This window comes from Oncorhynchus mykiss, chromosome 21, assembly GCF_013265735.2.
Source record: "Oncorhynchus mykiss isolate Arlee chromosome 21, USDA_OmykA_1.1, whole genome shotgun sequence".
Classification (NCBI taxonomy): domain Eukaryota; kingdom Metazoa; phylum Chordata; class Actinopteri; order Salmoniformes; family Salmonidae; genus Oncorhynchus; species Oncorhynchus mykiss.
The window spans coordinates 23,697,102-23,722,063 of NC_048585.1; the positions used below are offsets into that span (position 1 = coordinate 23,697,102).

General features: G+C 42.1%; 2 protein-coding genes and 1 long non-coding RNA gene across 9 annotated transcripts in view; 2 read left to right on the forward strand and 1 right to left on the reverse strand.

Moving 5' to 3' along the window:
* Positions 1-13,289, reverse strand: LOC110500076 (protein mono-ADP-ribosyltransferase PARP12). The gene is given in 12 exon segments (XM_021577221.2): positions 1-1,151; positions 1,293-1,444; positions 1,938-2,068; positions 2,233-2,317; positions 3,694-3,790; positions 4,006-4,126; positions 4,232-4,397; positions 4,592-4,718; positions 4,815-4,865; positions 6,342-6,612; positions 6,859-6,994; positions 12,946-13,289. Coding segments are annotated over 12 exon segments (2,004 nt in total). The 5' UTR covers positions 13,221-13,289; the 3' UTR covers positions 1-759.
* LOC118942913 lies at positions 11,361-12,060 on the forward strand. Its single transcript, XR_005038558.1, has 2 exons — positions 11,361-11,468; positions 11,811-12,060. It is a non-coding gene; the product is annotated as an uncharacterized LOC118942913 (long non-coding RNA).
* LOC110500077 (transcription factor ETV6) overlaps positions 13,168-24,962 on the forward strand; it is a 21,784-nt gene continuing 9,989 nt past the window's right edge. Inside the window, exons 1-2 of one of the 7 annotated variants that reach the window (XM_021577228.2) lie at positions 13,168-13,305; positions 16,526-16,658. In XM_021577228.2, coding sequence (XP_021432903.1) covers positions 16,622-16,658 — 37 coding nt within the window. In that variant the 5' untranslated portion in view covers positions 13,168-13,305; positions 16,526-16,621. Of the gene's footprint in view, positions 13,306-14,481; positions 15,038-15,139; positions 15,499-16,525; positions 16,659-24,962 lie in introns of those variants that run through there. The other 6 variants (XM_036957359.1, XM_021577225.2, XM_021577223.2 and 3 more) reach the window with 6 other exon arrangements.

Here is a 24,962-nt window from a genome sequence, read left to right on the forward strand (position 1 = left end):
TAAAGCTCAAACCAAGTTTATTCACCCAATGGTTCAAACAGCTGAAAGACAAAGACATATTTACACTGGTATTTAAACCCTCCTCCTATGCCGAGTCTCCTCCTTACACATCTGGACAGCCAATAGATCGCCGTTGCTAGACAGGACTTCAGTGATTCCTGTTCTTTCTCACTTCATCTGACTTGATTTCGTCCCAAATTCCTCACTTCTCCCCAACTCACGGGTGTCTTGTTGACTTGTACCAGGCCCTTCTCCTTTCCATAGGATACCTGATGTCTAACCATAACATGTTCTGACAGAATGTAAACGTTCTGCATTCCCTTCCCTCCCTCAGTGACATGAATAAGGATATTTCATATTTTCAAGTTTAGAAGTCACAACCCATCAATGCAAAGAAAACAGACTGATTATATTCATGAAATGAATGAAACCCGTAATCGTTGAACTGATGCACATCAGCAGATACTGTAAAAGTACTGTACTGTAAAGGTATAAAGCTTAAAATGTACACAACTACTTCATGTTGTGAGGTTCGCAATTTGCCATTATATAAAGTCAATAGCACTACAAAAATATGTGCATTGTCGAAAATGGATAATTGCACATCTAGTAATCATAGTAAGGTGCATCCCAAGATTAGCTGTAATTTGTCAAACACATTTAACAGAGTGCTAAATCCATTTCTCTAATTCAAGAAAGCATAGGTTTTTGCCTCAGTTTAATATCAAAGGGTTCACAGTTCACACCTCACAGTCAGCCTCAACTAATGACACATGAGTTGTCAGATTTAGGTGCAGGGGTTGGTGCTGGTCTGTATTTTGGTGCTGGTCTAGGTGTTGGAGCAGGTACAGGAGCTGGACGGTAGTATTGCTGGTAGTCTTGCGACCATGCGTCGTCATCACCATAATGGATGAGATACTCTGGGTACACCTGGTGCTTCTCAAACACCACAAAGATAGAGGGGTTGCTGACGTCATCCACACAGCTGTCGTAGAAGATGGTGTCCCCTCCGTCCTTCGAGGGGGGCCGGAGGTAGCGGGAGTGCCCTTCGGTGTAATCTCCCACCAACACACGACAGACAAACATGGACCTCATATTTGATTGGCCAGTGTAGCTGTTGGAGTATTTGGCATCCCTGGCAAAGTAACTCCCTGAAATTGGATGTTAGGACATGAAGGGGTAAGCAGTAATCATTAATCACAGGAAAATATATTATATCAATTATATATCATCTCGCTTTATGTTAATAATGAGAAAGAAATGTAATAGCACAAGCACATGACACAGCTCACCTTTCCCATAGGCTGTTCCGTTTAGTCCACAGATCCGCCAGTCAAAGTTGTTAAGGCAGATGGCATGGAGGTATTTGGAGTCTGTGCCATGGAAAAGCTGTTTCTCCGTCACATTCCTCCCTCTGTTGTTCTTCTTCATGAGATCCCTTTGCCTTGCAATCAGAATTACACAAATACATCTCTTTGCCTTGCAATCAGTGTATGTCCTCTAGAAGCACTGTAGACAGTGTGCAGAATGTATTGGAAATTTAAAAAATGTATTTCTTTTGAGATGATATTTGTGACAGAAAGTTAGTCGAGAGAGAGAGAATGCTTGTATAATGTGCAATTATTGTGGGTGCAGTCAGGAAGTGAGCATCAAGTTGTAGCACATCCGGCCGCGATTGGGAGTTCCGTAGGTCGGCGCACAATTGGCCCAGCGTCGTACGGGTTTGGCCACCATTGTAAATAAGAATTTGTTCTTAACTGACTTGCCTCATATATATATATATATATATATATATACACACACACACACATACACACACACACAAAAACATTTAAAAAAAATATCAGCAAAAAATATGAAAAAATAAATCTATTCTAGACCAATCAATAACTCAGGTGATTGTCAGTTGAAAGTGTATGTAGTCTTAGGGAGCGTACCACTGAAAGACTTCCCAAAGGGCTTTGTTCTGAATCCTCTCGATTTGGCGGATGCTGACGCCTCTCATGGTCTTCTGAAAAAACCCTTGAATCTCCTTAAACTCCACTGACAAGCACGGAAGGTCGACTCTCTAATAGGGACATGATGGGAGACAGAGAAACTGTCATAATACACCATTAGCCTACCACGTAGGGACAGATTGGAGCAGTTATTTGCCCAGGAACAAAACGAACAGCCATCTCCATTGGTCTAAATAGCAGGTTTCTTGCATCTGGTATGTACTGTATATAATACCTTGTATCCTGTTTCAGGAGTTTGTGCCTTGTCCCAGTGTCCTGGTAAAGCTCTGAAATTTGAGTGATTGATCGGAGCCCTTTTGCTGAAATGTAGAAGAACAATAAATATTTTCCTTGGTGCCCCGACTTCCTAGTTAATAACATTTACATGATTAGTTTAATCACGTAATAACAATTACAGAGAATTGATTTGATAAAATAACAGTCTTCACTTTAATGATACCAAAGACACGACATCTAACACCATTTTAATCAGGAGAATCTCCTCTTTGTAATGATGTAAGGTTGGGCAGCGAGCTCTGCTGTCATCAAACGCTAGTCTTTAAAATGTCAGAAATCACACATTACTGTTGGAACGAGGCTGCCCCATTGTTTCTCTATAAGGAAATTGTACAAGGACATGTCTGTCTACTTCGCCAAATATCTCACAATGTGTATATTTAGATTTTTTTCACATCGGACATCATTTTTTTATCAGGAGAATCTCCTCTTTTTAATGATGCACCAAGTCTGGGCAGCGAGCTCTGCGGTCACCGATCGCTAGACCAGAAATAGTCCGAAGTTAACATTTTTCCCTACTTCCTTGTTACGCAGATGTAAGCAAACTTGACATTGAGTTGTTATTTATCAGTTTTGTCCTAAGTACAGATTGTAGTTGTAAAATAAAAAGGGATACTTTCTTTGGTGCAATTTAGGGGAAATGGAATTCTAAGTATCACTTCAGTCAGAAGAGGCTTATCGAAGGTTCGTTTCAATTAATTTGCTATTTGCGCTGGTGTTCCAGCTCAGCCAATGTTCTTTGGCCATTTTTCAGCCTTGGGTGAATTTGTACTTATTTTATTGGCCAGCCTACCAGCGGAGCTAGCTGATAAATCGAGCTCTTGCCAAATCCAGTCAGGAGGACAGCGAAAACATATTCTCCCCCAAGAAAATCCTTCAATGCAGATATTTGCTGTTCTTTCAATTAAGCTATTCCCTCCAGTTCTTATATAACTGCTGCTATGGCAGCATCAACACCAACCTCCAGGAGCTTCTCGTTGTCATCATCAAATAAACCACCCCCACAGATTATCAAAGGACGCTGATTGGTCCGGCCATACGGTGGAGGGAGAGGGATGTGCTCAAATGGTCTTAATCTGGTTGTTGACAGACTGTATCCGTGTGGCGAAACAGAATGTAAGCTTGCGTGATCAGGATGGTTCGTACGAGGCTATAGTGCTACGGCAAAAATCAAAACGTGCACCCAGTGGGGGCCATGGACCGAGATTGGGAAACCCTGGTCCAGCAAAGTAAACAGACAAAAAACATGACTTACAGTCAGCTACTCCTCTTCTATAGACTACTTTCAAGGCAAGAGAACACACGAGGAGCCTAGTGGTGAAGTGAGTGAACAATCCTCAGGAGAGTCATTTCAAGAGCAAATTGATCCATACAAAAAACATTTACAGCTTTATCTTACCTGGTTTTGATAGTTTGTGCATCAGCTGAAGAGACAAACACAGGCCGTCTTCTCACAACCTTCTTGGTGCTGTACTGCTTGTTTGTTTGAATCATGTCTGAAAAGGAGCAGAGCTATTGTAACAGACAGTTCACTTCACATTCAGATGTCATTATCTTGCCATAGTGACTCCATCCAGAACTATCTCAATCTGTCCCATACAGTAGTAGCTGTAAGAATCACTGCATATCTGTTCGTAATATACTATGTATGGTGTATATGGTTTTAAGGCTGCAGTTGGTTTATCTTGGATATCAGGTCACTTGTGCTCACCTGGGAAACTGAGTTCATAGGTCTGTGACCCCGCGGTGAACTCCATCACAGCCTTGTTGTCTTCCTGGAACCTCTTCTCCAGGTCTTCACTGGTGATGGTGGCTGCCCTGTGTCCACTGATCTGTAGGGCAAGACAGAAAACATGGGGGTTATGCATTGTTAGCATAATTGTGATTTAAAGAGGGACTGAACTCTGTCCTATTCAACACTGCTCGTCGTCACTCACTGCTGATGCGTACTGGATCCAGTTTCCACACTCGTCCTCCCAGAACCAGGCCCACTCTGTGGTGAGGATGAATATAGGCTGTAGCACAGAGGAGATGGTGGAGAGACGCCGGGCTTTGTTCAGGCCGCAGGTCATCGTATCGAAACACACAGGCTGAACTCCACGACTAGACAAGAGAGAATAAAAGACAGCGAACAATCAGCAGTCAAAATAGGAGAAGCTGTATATCACACTAACTAGAAGCGTATATGGCATTAACATCTCATCGTATTAGCAACTAGCAACATTTGCCCACCACTGACCAAGTGCCCTACGTGTTACTGTCCATTCAAGTTCATTCTTCTTAAAGGTAGAGCCCACCTTTATGTCTTTGCTGGGTCGCAATAGTCCTTCTCAATCATCTCGTTGTCTTGTAGAGCTGTCCAGTTTAGTCCCTCCCTCACCTCCCATTGGTAGGGCATGGTACAGTGGGCTTTAAAGCACTTATCTGAAATATGAGTAAAGTTAGGTGTTGAAGTCTTATGTTTATTAAGCTGTACGCATTGATTATTCTTAAAATGATGCTTTGAAAATGCTGTCTTACCACCGTGTATGCATCTGCCCTTGATGAAGTACATGCATATTTCAGATTTATCTGAAAAAGAGAACTGGACATTTAATTTACCATGCCAATAGAATCAACATCTATACATTTTGATAGCTTGTGACTGGGAATGTTCACCATTCATCGGCTCTTAATACCAGTTACTAACCATGTAAATACAATGTAACTGAGCACATGAAATAGTTTATGCTAAATTCTAGGTTATTTTAAACAAGAAATCCACCTACGTATTGATTCTCGTCATCAATTATGGACTATGACTGCATGACCACCATGCTATGTGCAGTAGCCTAGTGGTTAGAGCGTTGGGCCAGTAACCGAAAGTTTGCCGCATCAAATCCCTGAGCTGACAAGGTACAAATCTGTCGTTCTGCCCCTGAGCAAGGCAGTTAACCCCCATTTCAGTTGAATGTATTCAGTTGTACAACTGACTAGGCGTCCCCCTTTCCTCTTTGAATGCATTCAGTTGTACAACTGACTAGGTATCCCCCTTTCCTCTTGCCATTACCAAGACGAGGTCTGTTGGACCGCTGGCTTATGTTAACGGTGGCAATAGCAGCATCATGCTCAATCGCTTGGAGTGCCCTGAATCTGGAAAGCATAGGAGTGGGGAATAGGGGTGCTGGAGTTGCTGCAGCACCCTCCAAAAATATATAAATTAGCCTACTCCTGTCTGTATAGACATGTATAAAAGCATTCCAAATAATACACCAAAGAGACGCAATTTGGGCAGCAAGCGCGCCAAATATCCAACTGCTTGTTGCGTTGTAGCCATAGAAATAGAATCAATGGAAGGGTCTTGGAACCTCTAACCCTGGCAATTTGTCTGGTAAACTCATGAGTACATTCAAGATGGCTGCCAGTCCTGACGACAATGGACACAACCGTTCTATGGATTCTATTTCTATCACTGCGGTTGTCAGCGAAGAGCAGCTATAGGCCTTTTGTAAATGTCTAAATACAATCGCGGGAAAAATGTAGTTTAAAAAGAAAATGCCTCTTGCTGAAAAAAGAAGACTAATCTGTCTGAAGATGCTACCAAATGTTTTCTCAACAACTCCCAATATTAAGCCAACAGCACATTTTTTTTTTTATTGGCACAAGCGAATCGGCCATCACCGGTGAGTAGCCTACGTATATTCATGCTATCTTTATCAATGGGTAAGCCAGTGCCACTGGATATTTTATTTAGCAGCCTATACTCTAGCCCAGGTTCTCTTAAACCATGAGTTGGGCCCCAAAGTGGGCCCTGGTCATGTGAGAAGTGGGTTGCTGTTATGAGAATGCATCTATAATCACACACTATTTCTTCTAACACCTACAAGATATTAGGAAGTAGCATTAGGTTCCACTAAATGCTATGTTCTCATAAATTATACAAACTCACTTTATTTAATGACTATTTAATGACTTATGACATGCTAATAACAGTGTAGCCCTTATCGTGACTACTCGGTGGGCCTCTGTTAGACTTGTTACTTGTGTTAGCGGTTGCATTAGCTTTACCTCTTTGATGTTGCCCCTTGCCTTGCTTGGCATGGTCTTGCTTTTGCAACCACTCCATGTTCATGTACACAGACTTCAGGGAGGCAATGAGCTCGTTGGGCACCCCTCTGTCCTGCAGGATTTTTAATGGGTGGGGTTCGTAGAAATCATGACACCTGGAACAGTTGCAGCTACCCCTGAGATACATCTCACAGATGTGGAGCCTCTTGCATGTCTCGCCATCCTGGCATTTGCCATACTCTCCAACACCATTGTTGTAGTTGTGGCACACCTAGCAGAAGGAAAATGTTTGTATGAGAAAAAAATACACACAAACACACATGCATCCACTCACACACATACACATGCATGTAGGAGTACACACACACAATATTCTGGGATATTCCATATATATTTCTGCACACTACAGCACAAGATTGGAGGAACATGAACTTAATTTAGATCATGATCACTAAACACAAGGCCTTAACCAGACAGAGTATACTTTAGCAAAGGGGCCTACTGCAGTGTTACGTACTTGTGGTAAGAAGAAGTCATCATTCTGAAGCAGCAGGGTGCACAGCTCAGATCTGTTCAGTTTCTCCAGTCCGTGTTCTTTCAGGACTCTGCTGTTGTCCCCCGAAGTCAGGTCATGGTTGAAGCGACATCCTCCTCTGTTGTCAAAAGGAAACATTTTCTTGATACACCCTTCCATCACACTGGGCACAAACTGGTTGAATCAACGTTATTTGTCAATGTATTGTAACGTGAAATCTACGTGGAAAATACACTGAGTGTGCAAAACATTAGGAACACCTTCCAAATATTGAGTTGCACCCCCTTTTGCCCTCAGAACAGCCTCAATTCGTCAGGGCATGGACTCTACAAGGTGTCGACAGCGTTCCACAGGGATGCTGGCCAACATTGACTCCAATGCTTCCCACAGCTGTGTCAAGTTGGCTGGATGTCCTTTGGGTGGTGGACCATTCTTTTTTCTTTATTTTTACCCCCTTTTTCTCATGATATCCAAATTACGATCCAATTCCAATCTTGTCTCATCGCTGCAACTCCCCAACGGGCTCGGGAGAGGCGAAAGTCGAGTCATGTGTCCTCCGCAACATGACCCGCCAAACCGCGTTCCTTAACACCCGCCCGCTTAACCCGGAAGACAGCCGCACCAATGTGTAGGAGGAAACACCGTTCAACTGACGACCGAAGTCAGTCTGCAGGCAGCTGGCCCGCCTGTCACATCTGCTCCAGCAATGCCCTCTACTGCTCATCCTGTGTCTCCTTGACCTGCCGCCACTCCCCCAGTACTCTCTCCATCTCCATTGCTCTGTGTGTGTGTGTGTGTGTGTGTGCGATTGTGTGGGCGGAGACAGGTGTGCTGGAGTCAGAGCAGATCTCCACCAGCTGCAACCTGTTCCAGAATCAAGACCTCCACAAATACTCAGCCCTGCCACTTCCACGCTGCCAGATCGTAATCTCTGATCAGTCAGTCTACGTTTCTAGCCGTTTGTTACTATTCAGATCCTGTTATCCTGTTGTGCCTGTTTTCCTTGCCTGACGCTGTTTTCCTTTCCGCTACAGTCCTGCCCGCTCTGACTCTGGTCCCTGTATCCAGTCCCACGTCTTGTCATCCTTCTACTCGGTCCTGGATTCCCCACTCTACTACTCCCTTGGATTCCCCTCCGGACCTGCTTACCCTGTCTCAACTCTTCACGCTCCAGCCTCAGCCTCCGCACCTGGTTTCCAGCAACCCGCCCGAGCTTCCCTTAACCTCCACTCCATCTCCCCCCTGTGTTTCAATAAATACCTTGGTTAATTCATCCCAGTCTCCTCGTATGAGTCTGCTCTTGTGTTCCCCTGTTCCACTCCACATAACACCGCCAGAGTCGCTAGAGCACCTGGCCAAACCCTCCCATAACCAGGACAACGCTGTGCACCGACCTATGGGACTCCCGGTCACAACCGGTTGTGACACAGTCTGGGATCGCCCCGAGTCTGTAGTGACACCTCATAGACCGCTGCGGCACTCGGGAGGCGGTGGACCATTCTTGATACACACGGGAAACTGTTGAGCATAAAAAACCCAGCAGCGTTGCAGTTCTTGACACATTCAAACCGGTGCACCTGGCACCTACTACCATGCCCCGTTCAAAGGCACTTAAATATTTTGTGTCAAGCCCATTCACCCTCTGAATGTCACACATACACAATCCATGTCTCGAGGCTTAAAAATCCTTCTTTAACCTGTCTCCTCCCCTTCATCTACACTGATTGAAGTGGGTTTGACAAGTCAATAAGGGAACATAGTTTTCACCTGGATTCACCTTGTCAGTCTATGTCATGGAAAAAGCAGGTGACCCTAATGTTTTGTACACTCAGTGTACATGTTACAATATTGTGTCTACATGTAGGTGAAGGAGTCAAGCGCAGGACAGCAGAGATGTCCGAGTAGCGTTTTTTAATAGGCAAGTCCACAAAAACATATAGGTCAGGTACAATACCAAAATAAACGCTCTCGACAAAAGAGAAACCAGTTACTCACGGAAGGAGGAAAAAACAACGCTCCTAGAACTTATACACACTCGGTATATTATGTGAAAATAAAATAAACAGGTAATTATACACAGAAATTAAAGCAAATGAAACCAGGTGTGAAAGAACCAAAGACAAAACTAACAGAAAAAGAAAAAGGATCGCTGATGGCTAGTAGGCCGGTGACGCCGATCGCCGAGCACCGCCCGAACAGGGAGAGGAACCACCTTCGGTGGAAGTCGTGACAGTACATTTGATTTGAAAAGTTTTTGAGGGTGAAATTTCCACATAGACAAAGCTTGTATAAAATATGTTGAATTTGTACCTTTGAAATCATGTCAGATCTTCAACGTCATATCCAATATCAGATTTAAAAAAACAGACTGGGCAGCATCTCCTACTGGATAATTGATTTTACAGCTCCCCTTTGGTCTCCCAAACAGGATTTTAACCAGGCCAGCCCTGATATTTGTCACTGACTACAACCAATGTGCTATTGTGAGAATTATTATTAAGAGAATTAATAACCAAATAGATTTACTGTTGCTATCGAAGTCATTCCAAAGTGCGGTTGCAGCAGCTCTTCGCAAGCCCAGCGCTGTTTATGACTTCAAGCCTATCAGCCTAATGGCTGGTGTAACCAAAGTGAAATGGCTAGCTAGTAAGCTGGGTGTGCGCTAATACTGTTTCAAACGTCACTCGCTTTTAGATTTGGAGTAGTTATTCCCCTTGTGCTGCAAGGGCCGCGGCTTTTGTGGAGCGATGGGTAACGATGCTTCGAGTGTGGCTGATATCTATGTGTTCCTGGTTCGAGCCCAGGTAGGGGCGAGGGGGACGGAAGCTATACTGTTACACTGGCAATACTATAGTGCCTATAAGAACATCCAATAGTCAAAGGTACAGTATATGAAATACAAATGGTATAGAGAGAAATAGTCCTATAAATACTATATTAACTACAACCTAAAACCTCTTACCTTGGAATATTGAAGTCTCATGTTAAAAGGAACCACAAACTTTCATATGTTCTCAAGTTCTGAGCAAGGAACTTAAACGTTAGCTTTTTTACATGGCACATATTTTACATGCCAAATATTACTTTCTTCTCCAATACTTTGTTTTTGCATTATTTAAACCAAATTGAACATGTTTCATTGTTTATTTGAGGCTAAATTGATTTTATTGATGTTTTATATTAAGTTAAAATAAGTGTTAATTCAGTATTGTTGTAATTGTCATTATTACAAATAAAAATTCAAATAAAAATTGGCCGATTAATTGGAATCGGCTTTTTTGGTCCTCCAATAATCGGTATTGGTATCGTATCGGCGTTGAAAAATCATAGTCGGTCGACCTCTAGCTAAAAGAGCAAGGATTTCCTTGTTACTAATGCCAATTCTAAAGTATAGTTTTAACAGTCATGTACTTATGTGACGCGCACAGCAACAGGCAGCCAACAGGCAGCCAATTAATAACCAAAACCCCTACTTTAATCTTGAAATACAACTGTGAGTTTATTCTCGAACTATAGACACTTTGTTCTCAAAATATTGCCACTTTATTCATGAAATTTATGTTTTCAAAGTACTATCCGTGCAAATCAAAGTGCCACCACCCATCACCATTTTTTTTTCTCTTCACTTGGCCCTAAAACTAGGCTACAGATTCGATTTTTTGCCTGGGTTAGGCCCAACATGTTATCTAATAGCAAATACCTAATAGAGCCCCACAGTGGAGGTGTCATTATACCCCCCCAAAAAACTAGCAGTCAAACAGGGAAATGTTTCTTTCAACATTCATTTTTCCCATATGGAGTTTTAGAAACACTTAAAATAAGGGCTGTGTTTTGTGTCGGCTCACCCTGGGGTGACATTTTGATAACCATGTAAATCTCTCTCAGAGAAGGTGACTTTTATCAATATATTTGGCCCTATTTACTCTCATATTCGAAAATGCTAATTAGCATCAAAGTAGACATCATGCAGGACTACAAATCCCAGCAAACTCCTGCACATCATCTCGAGCTGACGCCTTTGCGAACAGGTATTGTGTCAATTTAAAACTTACACAAGACAGTTCACAGAATTGTCAATTTAAAATAAATGTAGCCAATGTATTCATTAGTAAATGTAGCTAACATTAGATAGTTAATCCAGAGATTCTTACCTTTGCCTCGATTAGGCAGTCTCGTCCAGATCATCATGGCATTTGTAGTTCCTTATGATAGCCAAGTTAGCAGCTAATTAGCATTTCATTTGGGGGGGGGGGGGGGGGGGGGGGGTAAATACAGGGGAATATATTGATAAAAGTCACCTTGTCCTAGAGAGATTTACATGGTTATCAAAATGTCACACCAGGGTAAGCCTACACAGAACACAGCCCTTATGTTAAATGTTTCTAAAATCCCCTATAGGAAAAATGTATGGTGGAAATTTCACTGTGACCTGCTGCTGACTATCAGTCAGTGAGCAGGTTGTTACTGAGTGAGTGGTGGGAAGAGGTGCTTGTGTGTGTTGAGAGCACTAGTTGAAAGAGCACTGCAGCAGGCAGCTGAGTCATGGTGACAGAGCAGCACACGTTGTGACAACTTTTTACCAGTTGTAGTAGGTAGGTTATTTAGATTAGTCATTATGGAGATACCTATTTCCAAATTTTTTTCCATAAAACATATTTTTTTTTTTTATTTTTATTTTACCTTTATTTTACTAGGCAAGTCAGTTAAGAACAAATTCTTATTTTCAATGACGGCCTAGGAACAGTGGGTTAACTGCCTGTTCAGGGGCAGAACGACAGATTTGTACCTTGTCAGCTCGGGGGTTTGAACTTGCAACCTCATGTGCAAGAAGTGAAATGACGGAGACAAAGCATTGGAAAACGACTTTAGGCACACTAGAGTGCTTTAGATAGTTGGTTTAACGTAAACTGAATTCTAATGTTTACTTTTCTTAGGGAAAACCAAATCAAGCAAAGGGTTTTACGCATGCGCAGTTCTTGGGTCTCGAGTGCTGTGCAAGTGGAAATTTGAAATGGAAGTTATGGAATTCCCTTACGTGCTTCTGTTGTAGGACAACGTGACATTAAATGTGGAGAATGATAGAAAGATTTGTATATGTTGGCCATCAAGTAGGCTATTCATTTCTATGCCATTGTAGGCTACTCTAACCTACCACTTGATACAATAAATACATTGAAATTATGATATCACTTGAGTCATTGCAAATCAATTTGTGCCACTTGTGTTGCCTACCTGGAGCTGAAAAACATTTTTAATAAATATCCTATAACTTCAGTTTGTTGTTGTAGCCTTGTGTTATTATGCAATTATTAATGGCAATGTTAGGTTAATTCAATTGGAAGTTATCAATTGTGATCATGGTCACAGCTCAATGTCAGTTTCATTGTAGACTTTCCCAGAAATTAGATGTAGGTGGCCTATCAGGGGCTATGGGCTACCTGCATCTAGTTCAGCAAACCATGGCAAAGTTGAATTGCAATTATAAACCCTGATTTTAGAAAAAGGAGTTTATTGGATAAATGTGGCAACTCCTCTCTTGCTGTAAAAAAAAAAAACTAATGGGGGGCTAGATCTCAGGCCGTGTGGGTTGGTTTTGAGGGGTCATATGTTTAAAATATTAGCTACACCTGGCAACCCTGGTGGTTCTCTATATACACCAATAACGCCATAAAGCAGGGTTCCCAACTGGCAGCAACGGTTGTTGTTTATTGGCTCCCCAAAGTTTTCTGAGCAAAAAAAACAAATATATATATTTTTTTATGATTTGTTTATTTTTTTTACATAAAAGACTAATAACACCAGCAGATCAGCTCCAATTGATTTTAATTTCAGAAATATATTCCCAAGTATTCCCACGCATAATAGGAGAGACACTTGATCGTCTACAAATGTGTGGGATACTTGTGGTCAATTTGCAATAAAAATATTGGTAATTATGATCCCTGCCATAAAGCAAAGGGAAAGGCTATGTGCCAAAAGTTCCCCAGAGCGGCCTTGTGGTTAAAATAACGTCACCAACAAACGATTATAACAACTGTAACACAATTGCGAAGAATTGAAGTTCCATACCTTCTCCGACTGAACGGGCAATCTCCAAGCAGGAATCGTTTACAAAAATGTAAATTTCGGCATCCCTGGCAATCGCTGGATCTGCACAGTCGAACTCCAGTCCTGGCTAACACCCTTTGCTCTCCGTCAAAAACAACAAAACAAAATTTAGCTTGATTCGTAATTACATCCCGCACCGAGACGGGCAAGTCACTGTAAAAATTCGCATCTAATTCATCGACGTTCATTGATCCATGGTTAGCACAAATAAGTTTAGTTATGGTCGATTCCGTCATTTCTTCAACCGGTTAAACAACGTTATATTCTTTCCAGTTGGTTCAGGAACACTAACAAGACCACTACGTGTTTAGAAGGGAGCTGGTGAGTGAATCGAAACTGAAACTTAGCATAACCTTTATGATCTTTCCTTCTTCTGCAAATGCAATAAAGCCTTCATATTGCACAAAATAATTAGCAAGATCTTGACACTAGCCAATGTGTTATATACTATTTATATAAATAGGCCTGGAATCTTTATCATTGGAACGTAAATATGGAGGTCTACTATCGCCTGTCTACTGTAAAGAATACCAACTATGCCCAGTAGATGTCAGATGCATCCCATCCAAACTCTAGGCCTAGGGGAAATTCATGTCAGTCAAATCACTTTAAGTGATCAGAATTTTTTAACGTGCCATTATCAATATATTGCCATTAATTTGTTGTAATGTCCATCCTTTACATGTCAGTTAAGAACTCCGCCTACCGGGGAACAGTACCTTGTTCAGGGGCAGAATAGCATATTTTTACATTGTCAGCTCATGGATTTGATCCAGCAACCTTTTGGTTACTGGCCCAATGCTCTAACCACTAGGTCACAACACAAGGCCTGTGCAACAAGTGGGCTGGACTCAATGCTGGAAATTCACGTCATTTTTCCATTTACACATCAAAGTCAATGAGCAGCACCACAGAGATGTCCACCTTTTAATCCAGTCTTTCAGGAAGATAATTAAATCAGTCCCCGATTAGAGAGGAACAATGAAAAAATGCAGTGGAACTGGCTTCGAGGTCCCGAGTTTAGTTTGAGGGGCCTATGTGGCCCCTGGGCCACTAATTTACATTTTTATTGGGCCCACTTTTGATGGCAATGAATGGACATCTCATTCCAAACTCATTCCACGGAGGGCCGAGTGTCTGCAGGTTTGAGTTTTTTCCTTTCAATTAAGACCTAGACAACCAACCACTCAAGTACAAGGGTGAAGCGAAAACATGCAGACACTCGGCCTTCCCTGTGTAAATATAATCTGCAATATCCAGATATGGGGTATCCCTTTAAGAGAGTAGTGGCTACAGAAGAGTCTGGCTGCAGGGTAGACTTAAGTGTGTTTCCTGAATATTATTATTTAATTGGCTCCCTGGATCTCGTAGGCGTCTCTTTCTAGCAATGAACAATTTGGAGATCTTTCTCCCCAATAAGAAACCCCTACGAAACTCGGGAAGCCAATAAGATAATTCTTCACAAGGAACGCCCTTTTATCTAGACTGCAATCAAACCCTCTGCAACAAGGGGGCTGGGCTCAATGCTGGGAATTCACGTCATTTCGCCGTTTACACATCCAAGTCAATGAGCAGCACCACGGAGATGTCCGCCTTTTAGTCCAGTCTTCCAGGAAGAGAATTAACCAACGCGTCGCCGAAATGTAGAGCACAGCACCAACAGAAAACAAAGAACTTTCACGCGTTTATGATGAACATGGTCCTATAATGGATTGATAACAAACCTTAAACGTATTTATTACGTGGCCAGTAACCCTCCAAGTCAGGGAGTCGGGTGTGGGTGTTTTTTTCTGGTTTATTTCAAAGAGGAGAACGGGAAAAGGAAAGTGGGAAGAGGAGAACTTCCTGAATTTAGCGAGACATGTCAGAATCCCCATCGCAGATCATAACCAAGGTATTTGTTGATTTTATAAAACAGAATCAAGTTCTAGGACCCCGGGGTGAGATGCGCTTGACGCAGTCGTGTTGTTGACAACTGCATCGTATGTGTTGGTAATCATCTGTTGCTGAGGGGAACGTTTCGCCGCTCTGTTGTAGACTATATCAGCGCATGGTAAGTCCATCCATGCTGTGCGCAAGTTTACCGACTTCGCAGCACACCTGAGATAAACGTTTTTCGTCACGACGTTCATTTTCATAGGCTATTGGTGCTTTCAAGACAACTGGGAACTCGGGGGAAAAAACGAGATCAAAACATGACGTCAGTGATCTTCAGGTCGGAGCTATAGAAAGAAGCCTGCGTTTCCGACTTGGAATTCGGAGTTGGATGACCATTGAAACTATTTTTTTTCCCAGTCGGAGCTCGTTTTTTCTGAGTTAACAGTTGTCCTGAACGCGCTAAAGTCGGAGATTTCCGAGTTCCCAGTTGTTTTGAACGCGCCATATGTCTTGTTTTAAAACCACCAGAAATTTTACTATCCTTATGGATCGTATTAGCCTACAATTAATGTTACCGGTTGAAACTATTAATGGGAATATAAATGCATCTGTCACGATTATAAAGCATACACACAGGTAACTAATTTTCTATACAATACCTTTTGTATATGTAAACCTGAAATATGTAGGCCTAAAATATGTAAAACAGTTCCAGTGCAAAAATGCATGCTGTTTTATAATGTTATTACATTACAGTAATGGTCTAAAGATGGATCTTCAAATTTCAAGTGACAAGGAAACTATTTGCTATTGTTGGGATGCAGCCTAAACGAGTAGGCCTAAAGATATTTTGGAATGATAATGTTTTGCAGAGATAATGTAGGCTATATGTATGCCCTTAAACACACACGCTCGCACAGTAACTCAGTCTCTTGCTCCCTTCTTGGCCCCATCTGTACCTGAACCCCTTTTTGACCGTACACAACCTTGTCCAATCTGGGCTGTACAAATGCGAAATCTTGTAAAAGTAAGACTTGATATAGTGTGTTACTGTTGGCTGTAGGCTACTGAAAACACAAAGTATTCTTCAAGAGTAGGGCGGTCTGCATAATAAAATGAGATTAAAATCTCATTGCTACATATGCCACAGTGAGTTCCTAGTACAGTAAGCTAATAGGAACTAGCCATTTTAGATTGACTGGTTGGATGAATCACCAATCCATGTTATAAGATGTTGCTGTTGGCAAACGAGCCTATAAACATCATATTCAGCAGCACTGATTGGCCCATACATACTCACCTGTTAACTGTTGCTGTCCATAGAAGGTGCAGAGTAGAAAGAGGCAAATGAATGATGTTAGAATATCGTTGTACACAACAGCACATGCATATATTGTCGTGTTGACGGGTTACATATTGTATAAGTAAATGTGCACAAATACCAGTAAGTTCAACCTCCTGTTTAGTGACTGGCTGCATTGACCTTTTTATGAATAAAAAGATTGGCTATGTGTAGGTACCTTATCCCGTAGATAAAGAACGTCTTTTAAATGGTGTTATAGTTTCTCGGCGTGGTGATTCTCAGGCTGTTTGGATTTAAAGATGGTTTTCGGGGAGGTTTGTAACTAAGGCATGCTTTGTGTCTCTGTGTATCTATTCATAGCAGGAGAGGAGCTCATTCAGTCCTTCCTCCGCGAGCCCTCTGCCAAACTCCACTTCCTCCCCCGTCCATGCTCCCACAGCCAGGCCAGCCAGCCGAATGGAGGACGAGGCTGCCAGGCTGCCCGTGCACCTGCGTGAGTCACACACTAACATGCAGACACACGCCAAACACACACACACACACACACACACACACACAACTCATGACAGGCACACACAGAGAATACATGACAGTCATAATCAACAAAACAAAAATGGTGTTTTCAGCCTGCATTTCCCTTATTCCATAAACATTTGTTTTGAGAGCTTTTGACCTCAGAAAATGGCAGATTGAAAGCCATGATTTACTTTAGCTACTTGCATGTCACGTCATGACTCCAACGGGCATCATTCTCCCCCTGTGGACAGACAGACCTACTCATGTGTCCCTCCTCTGAGGTGCAGCAGACCCAGGGTCAAGGACCAACACAAGACGTCTTTCCTGGACCATAGCAGAGTCACTGTACTGGAACACTACACAGTAGAACACAGCAGGACAGTGACAGCCAACACAACTCAGTACACGGCAGTACAGCAGGGTTCAGTACAATAACACCTCAGGGTACTAAAGGACAGCACACAACACAACGTAGCTCAGTACAAGAGGATAGCGAACAGCACAGAATAATAGCCCAGTGTAATGGAGGAGTATAACACGTAAAGGTAGGAGAAGAGAGGAAGTAGGAGATGGTCTAGAATTAGGGAGAGAGAGTGAGGTATTACAGGATAGAATAGGACAGGGCGGACAAGAAGAAAGTAGGGAGATGACTGTAAATATGAGGTAAGGTGAAGAGAGGATTTGATTTGTATCGAGAGGGCAGATGCGTATATTGATTTACTGTGCTACTTTACATTATTCTGCACTGATGAGGAAGAGCGGCATGTAAGCATTTCACTGTACCATTTACACCCGCTGTATCCTGTGCACGTGACGAATACACTTCGATTTGAGGTGTTTACTGATCTGACATGGTTGGAAAAGTGACAGCATTGGTCGAAACCATGTTTTTTATTTTTTTACCTATTCTTAAGACCAGTAAAATCACCAAGGCCCCAAAAAAGAGAGGAAGGAAGAGGGACAAGGAGAGAAGGGAACATGACAACCGTGTGCTGTCTGGTGAAGCTGACGGCAGGTCTCAACCGGCCACTGCCTGACCCAATAAAACAACAGGCGGGGTTGGATCACGGCCAGGATATAGACTGGGTGTTTATAGAGTCGTAGAGTCACTGGGCCTGCTCTGTGTGAAAAACTATTAATGTTTAACCAGGCACCTTTTAACATGTATGACTTTTAGGACTTGAGAGATTCATCTTTGTAGTTCTTCAGTGAGTTTGGATATAAATCTTCCCACTGGGCACAGCCGTCAATTAAACGTCTATTCCACGTTGGTTCAACGCAATTTCATTAGAACTATGTGGACACGAGGCCTCCCGGGTGGCGCAGTGGTTAAGGGCGCTGTATTGCAGCGCCAGCTGTGCCATCAGAGTCCCTGGGTTCGCGCCCAGGGACTCTGGAAGTGCAGTCGTGGGGGGCGACGCACAATTGGCCTAGCGTCGTCCGGGTTAGGGAGGGATTGGTCGGTAGGGATCTCCTTGTCTCATCGCGCACCAGCGACTACTGTGGCGGGCCGGGCGCAGTGCGCGCCAGCCAAGGTTGCCAGGTGCACGGTGTAGCCTCCGACACTTGGATACGCGCTGTGTTAAGAAGCAGTACGGCTGGTTGGGTTGTGTATCGGAGGACGCATGACATTCAGCCTTCGTCTCTCCCGAGCCCGTACGGGAGTTGTAGCAATGAGACAAGATAGTACAACAATTGGATACCACGAAATTTGGGAGAAAAAGGGGTAAAATTCAAAAAAATAAATAAAAAATAAAAAAACCTAAAAACTATGTGGACACAACGTTAATTCTACCAGTATGTGCCAATGAGTTGTTGTGGGAACTTTTGAGGGTAATTGACCTAAATATTGGCGGTTTGTTGATGTGTGTTTGGCAAAGATATGGTGCAGTACTCATAAATTAGACCAGTATATTAACACACTTTGAGGTAATCTCAATATCTAAAAGAAATGACCTGTAGTGTCTATGCACGTGGACCATATAGAGGAAATTCCCCATTTCCACTTCCCCTTTTGTATTGTCATAGAAAAAGGAAGAACGTTTAACATGTCTGTTTTGGTCTGAGGTTGTCTGTTAGGGCCGTTTATCTGGGCGTGGTGAATGTGGTCTGCTGGACTGTGAGCTTCGATTCAACTTTTTGTTTGAATCTTTAGATTATGCAAGATTTCCCTCTCTTCTACATGTTGACTCTGTCTTTAACTCTGTTGAATATATAAACTACCCTTCACCTGTAGGCCTACAGTACCCAAACTTCTTATTGGAACCTTCTTTGGCTCAAAGCCATCACTCTTCCTGACAATGATCTTTTAGACAACTTGTAACACGTTTTGCTCCCCTTCCGAACACATCACACAGCTGGATCCAACTGGCACACATACTGCGAGAGACAAACCGTCCACATTCAAAGGCAATTTGTCCAGAAAGAAAGAATGAAAGGGGGGGGGGGGGGAAGGAAATTGCAGTGTGGGCAGAAATCCGCCTTCTCTATTTCCTGAGGAGGAAGTGGATTAGATCAGGGTGAGAGTTGCAGCCTTCTCCCCACACTCAAAGAAGGCTTCTTTTCTTTTTAACCCTTTTAGCCAGGAGTGTTAGAAACCACCCCACTCTGAATGGGAGAGGTTTGCCTCTCCCTGTGTGTCTGGGTGAATGTTCTTGAAGTGGTGAAGTTAGTTACATTTCTTCATCACATTGGCGGATTTTCACGTTAATCCTCCCAATTTCCTTTCTGTTAGTTGTCTCATTGTTGAACTATAGAAGATGCAAATGAAAAGAAAATAAGTAATAATAATAATATTAATTCTACTGTTTAGTTGCACTAGATGTCAGCACTTGAGTGAAGTGGATGACTTTTCAACTCACAATTCCATGACATTAATCGTGTTTACTTAATTGTCTTGTGATGTGTCAGCCTCAAGGTCACCCACCTAGCAGACACTAAGAAGCGTAGCAGTGTCATTCAGGCTCACTGCAGTCAGGGATTCACGCTATTTACTGACGTCACAGCGAGTCGGGTGGGCTCTGATGGGGATGTAACATTGAGACACCTGTGCAAAGTGACAAGTTCAAAGAATAGGGAGTGAGTGTCTATGGGAATGTGTATGGAGAGTACAGTTTACATTAAACATGGAAGCTTATTGAGCATGAGAAATCACTTGCTGGGTGACTGAGAATGAAGCCTCTTCTTGGAAACTTGGCTTGCTGCTGTTTTTCTTTGTAAACCTTTCTCAATAGATTGTGTTTGCTTTGCTCACAGCTGGGGTTCTACTGTGTGTGTGTGTGTGGCTGAGAGTGTGAGTGTGTGTGAGAATGTCTTTGTGCACAGGCATGTTGGTGTGTATGTGTGTGTGTGTGTCCGCATGTCGCTCTGTGAGTAATTGTACAGTGTGTGTGTGCCTGCATATTCGTTTGTGGAGTCTTTCTGTATGTGTAAAGATGTTTGCGTGCATATCAATGGTGCAGTACATACAAAGTGTGTGTGTGTGACTATGTTATACCCCAGTGCCTTTCAGAGGGGAAATTTCCTGCCCCTGGAAGCCGTTCTCATCCTCAGGAATTTCCTGAGTGGGCAGACTGCGCTTCCTGAATAAATGTTGTTTTTCCCCCCTTCGTTCCCTTTTCTCCCTCTGAAAGGGGAAACTGTTCTCACATGCCAACAGCCAAGTGGAGAGAAGCCCCTTCTCTTCCTGTATGAAACACTCCACATGCCATCATGGAAGGAAGGGGGGGAGCAACTGAGCCCACCAGACAGACTGATGCTTAAAAGACTATGTTGCGGATGCTACCCATTCTCCCTTTAAAGGGCGACTGCACTTCCTTTGGCTTTGTTTTGACGGTTGCTCAATGGAGACCATGACTGAAGCCAAACCAGAGTTGTCTTCGGGGTGTGGTTTGATGTGGGTGTGTTATGTTTGTATATAGACCCTTTCCAGTACACAACACACTGACAGATGCATGGGGCTCTTGGCTGTAGTAAGAAAGCCATTGCCATCTGTGCCCATTCAATAGCCTAGATTTAGATTTTATTACTTCTAAACAAAATAACTTTTTGTGGTTCTCATACACTTACAATGATGTTTTGATTATAGCTTGAACAGTCGCTAAGATTATATTTGGTTGTGATCTTTGCAAAATAAGTATTTTGGATGCCGCATTTGTTAGCTAGAATGCTAACGCTCATTGACATAGTCTGTAGCAAAAGCTAGCCAAATAGCCATTTTACTGGTTGAAGTGTTTAAAAAAATAAAAGTAAAATGCCGTTGATTTGTGATGATGACAAACAATCATATGAGCCTTAATCCAATTATAATCCAAAAGTAGTGTGAAATGCTATCAAAAGCAACATGTAAATATAGAGGCTTTTTTTTTTTTTGCTGGCGTTCTATAAGAACTCCCCCGTGTTCTTCCACCGACTTGTGTGTATCGCCCTCGTGAGGCAATGTTTGCAACACAGAAATGGGCCTATTGTACCTTGGCAGGTGTTTGTCCCTCCTGAGTCACTGTTGCAACAACAACCACTTCCTCAAAATGTTAATTAATTTAGACGGTTTTGCAGAGGTCTTAGTCATGCAATTTTGCATCTAGCATCGAGCTAAGGTGTTTGGTGCAGTAATTCTTAAGTAAAAACATTTGCATGAAAAACTAGTCTGTGCACTGTATACAGTCTATCGAGCCGGAAAAGTCTGACTCCGCGCTCAGGACTGATTTCTGAGAACAATATCTTTACAATATCATCCGCAAGCTGTCAAATTATTGTAAAGAAAGCACAAGCAACATACTGTTTATCAGTGTACAAAATCACTTGCTAACTCTGTGTTTGTCAATGAAGCTAGCAAGTGGAAGCTAGCAAGTGGAAGCTAGACTGCTTTATCAAGTCAGTGGAGAGTTGTGTGCTTCGGTGCTGTTATTTTTTTTAAATATATTTTTTTACTTTCTCAGTGTCTTACCAGAATGTGAGTCTGTCTGGCAGTGTTTAATAGGGAATCTTGTTACGAAACAGGTCGCTGGGGGACACAAGGTGGGTTTCAGAATATTGAAAAGTGGTCTCTGATCTCAATACTCATTTTGCCGAAAAAAGTGGCTGACTTGGGTGATTGACACTATCAAACATCAGGAAGTGGCCACTCCATAGAGGGCTTAGGGTCAAGGGTTATTTCAATGTAATATTGGCGAATCAGTTGTCTTATGTAAACAAGTTAAGAGGCGCTGTGTAATGGGCAGATCTGTTTCACTGTCTGGAGGTTCTGGCTGCTATGATTGGATAGAGCGCGTGCAGCTGATGGAGTGCAATCAGTACAGCTGCTCCTCTCGTGTTAGTGGCCATGATGATTGTAATCCATACCCAACCCCCCAGTAAGTCGTGACAAACTATTTTACAGAACGCTGTTTTGGATGAGTCTGACTTCATGACCAAAATTTTCGTATTTACACATTGTAGATATTTTTGACCCTAGAATTCATGTTTCTAACTCATATCGATGCCACATATAACCAACTTTGGTTTTAAACGGCCTAAGGGGCAGTTGACCTTTTTTAAATGAAGAGTCTACTGCAGATTTCATTAGCATAGATGACATGCTAATTTCCGTGACATTGTGGTTTAATACAGAATAATTCTGGATTGAACAATGAGGTCAAACTGAGAACAGCTATTCACTTGAACATCTCTGAAACCTCTAGCTGGGCTGATGTATGTTCCTATTACATCTGTATAACTTTGTATGCAGTATGTATGTATGCATGCATGCATGCATGCATGCATGCATACATACATACATGCATACATACATACATACATACAGTTGAAGTTGGAAGTTTACATACACCTTAGCCAAATGCATTTAAACTCAGTTTTTCACAATTCCTGACATTTAATCCTCGTAACAATTCCCTGTCGTAGGTCAGTTAGGATCACCACTTTATTTTAAGAATGTGAAATGTCAGAATAATAGTAGAGTGATTTATTTCAGCTTTTATTTCTTTCATCACATTCCCAGAACTTTACATACATACACTCAATTAGTATTTGGTAGCATTGCCTTTAAATTGTTTGACTTGAGTCAAATGTTTCGGGGAGCCTTCCACAAGCTTCCCACAATAAGTTGGGTGAATTTTGGCCCATTCCTCCTGACAGAGCTGGTGTAACTGAGTCAGGTTTGTAGGCCTCCTTGCTCGGTTTGTAGGCCTCCTTACTTTAGTATTGCCAGCCTAATCTCGGGAGTTGATGGGCTTGAAGTCATAAACAGCGCAATGCTTGAAGCACAGCGAAGAGCTGCTGGCAAATGCAGTAAAGTGCTGTTTGAATGAATGCTTACGAGCCTGCTGCTGCCTATCACCAGACTGCTCTATCAAATCATAGACTTAATTATAATATAATAACACACAGAAATACGAGCCTTGGGTCATTATTATGGTCAAATCCGTAAACTATCATTTTGAAAACAAAACGTTTATTCTTTCAGTGAAAATATGGAACCGTTCCGTATTTTATCTAACGGGTGGCATCCCTAAGTCTAAATATTGCTGTTACATTGCATAACCTTCAATGTTATGTCATAATTCTGTACAATTCTGGTAAAATTAATTACAGTCTTTGTTAGGAAGAAATGGTCTTCACACAGTTCGCAACAATCCAGGCAGCCCAAACTGCTGCTTGCACAGAACACAAGAGAAGTGACAATTTCCCTAGTTAAAATAAATTCATGTTAGCAGGCAATATTAACTAAATTTGCAGGTTTAAAATATATACTTGTGTATTGATTTTAAGAAAGGCATTGATGTTTATGGTTAGGTACACATTGGTGTTTATGGTTAGGTACACATTGATGTTTATGGTTAGGTACACATTGATGTTTATGGTTAGGTACACATTGATGTTTATGGTTAGGTACACATTGATGTTTATGGTTAGGTACACATTGATGTTTATGGTTAGGTACACATTGATGTTTATGGTTAGGTACACATTGATGTTTATGGTTAGGTACACATTGATGTTTATGGTTAGGTACACATTGATGTTTATGGTTAGGTACACATTGGTGTTTATGGTTAGGTACACATTGATGTTTATGGTTAGGTACACATTGGTGTTTATGGTTAGGTACACATTGATGTTTATGGTTAGGTACACATTGATGTTTATGGTTAGGTACACGTTGATGTTTATGGTTAGGTACACGTTGATGTTTATGGTTAGGTACACGTTGATGTTTATGGTTAGGTACACGTTGATGTTTATGGTTAGGTACACATTGATGTTTATGGTTAGGTACACATTGATGTTTATGGTTAGGTACACATTGATGTTTATGGTTAGGTACACATTGATGTTTATGGTTAGGTACACATTGATGTTTATGGTTAGGTACACATTGATGTTTATGGTTAGGTACACATTGTTGTTTATGGTTAGGTACACATTGATGTTTATGGTTAGGTACACATTGGTGTTTATGGTTAGGTACACGTTGGTGCAACGACTGTGCTTTTTTTTGCAAATGCGCTTGTTAAATCACCCGTTTGGCGAAGTAGGTTGTGATTCAATGATACATTAACAGGCACCGCATTGATTATATGCAACGCAGGACAAGCTAGATAACTACACATGGTTGATGATATTACTAGTTTAACTAGTGATTATGTTAAGATTGTTTTTTACAAGATAAGTTTAATGCTAGCTAGCACCTTACCGTGGCTCCTTGCTGCACTGGCGTAACAGATAGTCAGCCTGCCACACAGTCTCCTCGTGGAGTGCAATGTAATCGGCCATGATCGGTGTCCAAAAATGCAGATTACCGATTGTTATGAAAACTTGAAATCGGCCCTAATTAATCGGCCATTCCGATTAATTGGTCGACGTCTACTTTGTTGTCCTTAAGCCATTTTGCCACAACTTTGGAAGTATGCTTGAGGGTCATTGTCCATTTGGAAGACCCATTTGCAACCAAGCTTTAACTTCCCGACTGATGTCTTGAGATGTTGGTTGCTTCAATATATCCACATAATATTCCTACCTCATGATGTCATCTATTTTGTGAAGTGCACCAGTCCCTCCTGCAGTAAAGCATCCCCACAACATGATGCTGCCACCCCCGTGCTTCACGGTTGGGATGGTGTTCTTCGGCTTCCAAGCCTCCCCCTTCTTCCTCCAAACATAATGAGGGTCATTACGGCCAAACAGTTCTATTTTTGTTTCATCAGACCAGAGGAAATTTCTCAAAAGCACGACCTTTGTCCCCATGTGCAGTTGCAAACCGTATTCTGGCTTTTTTTATGGTGGT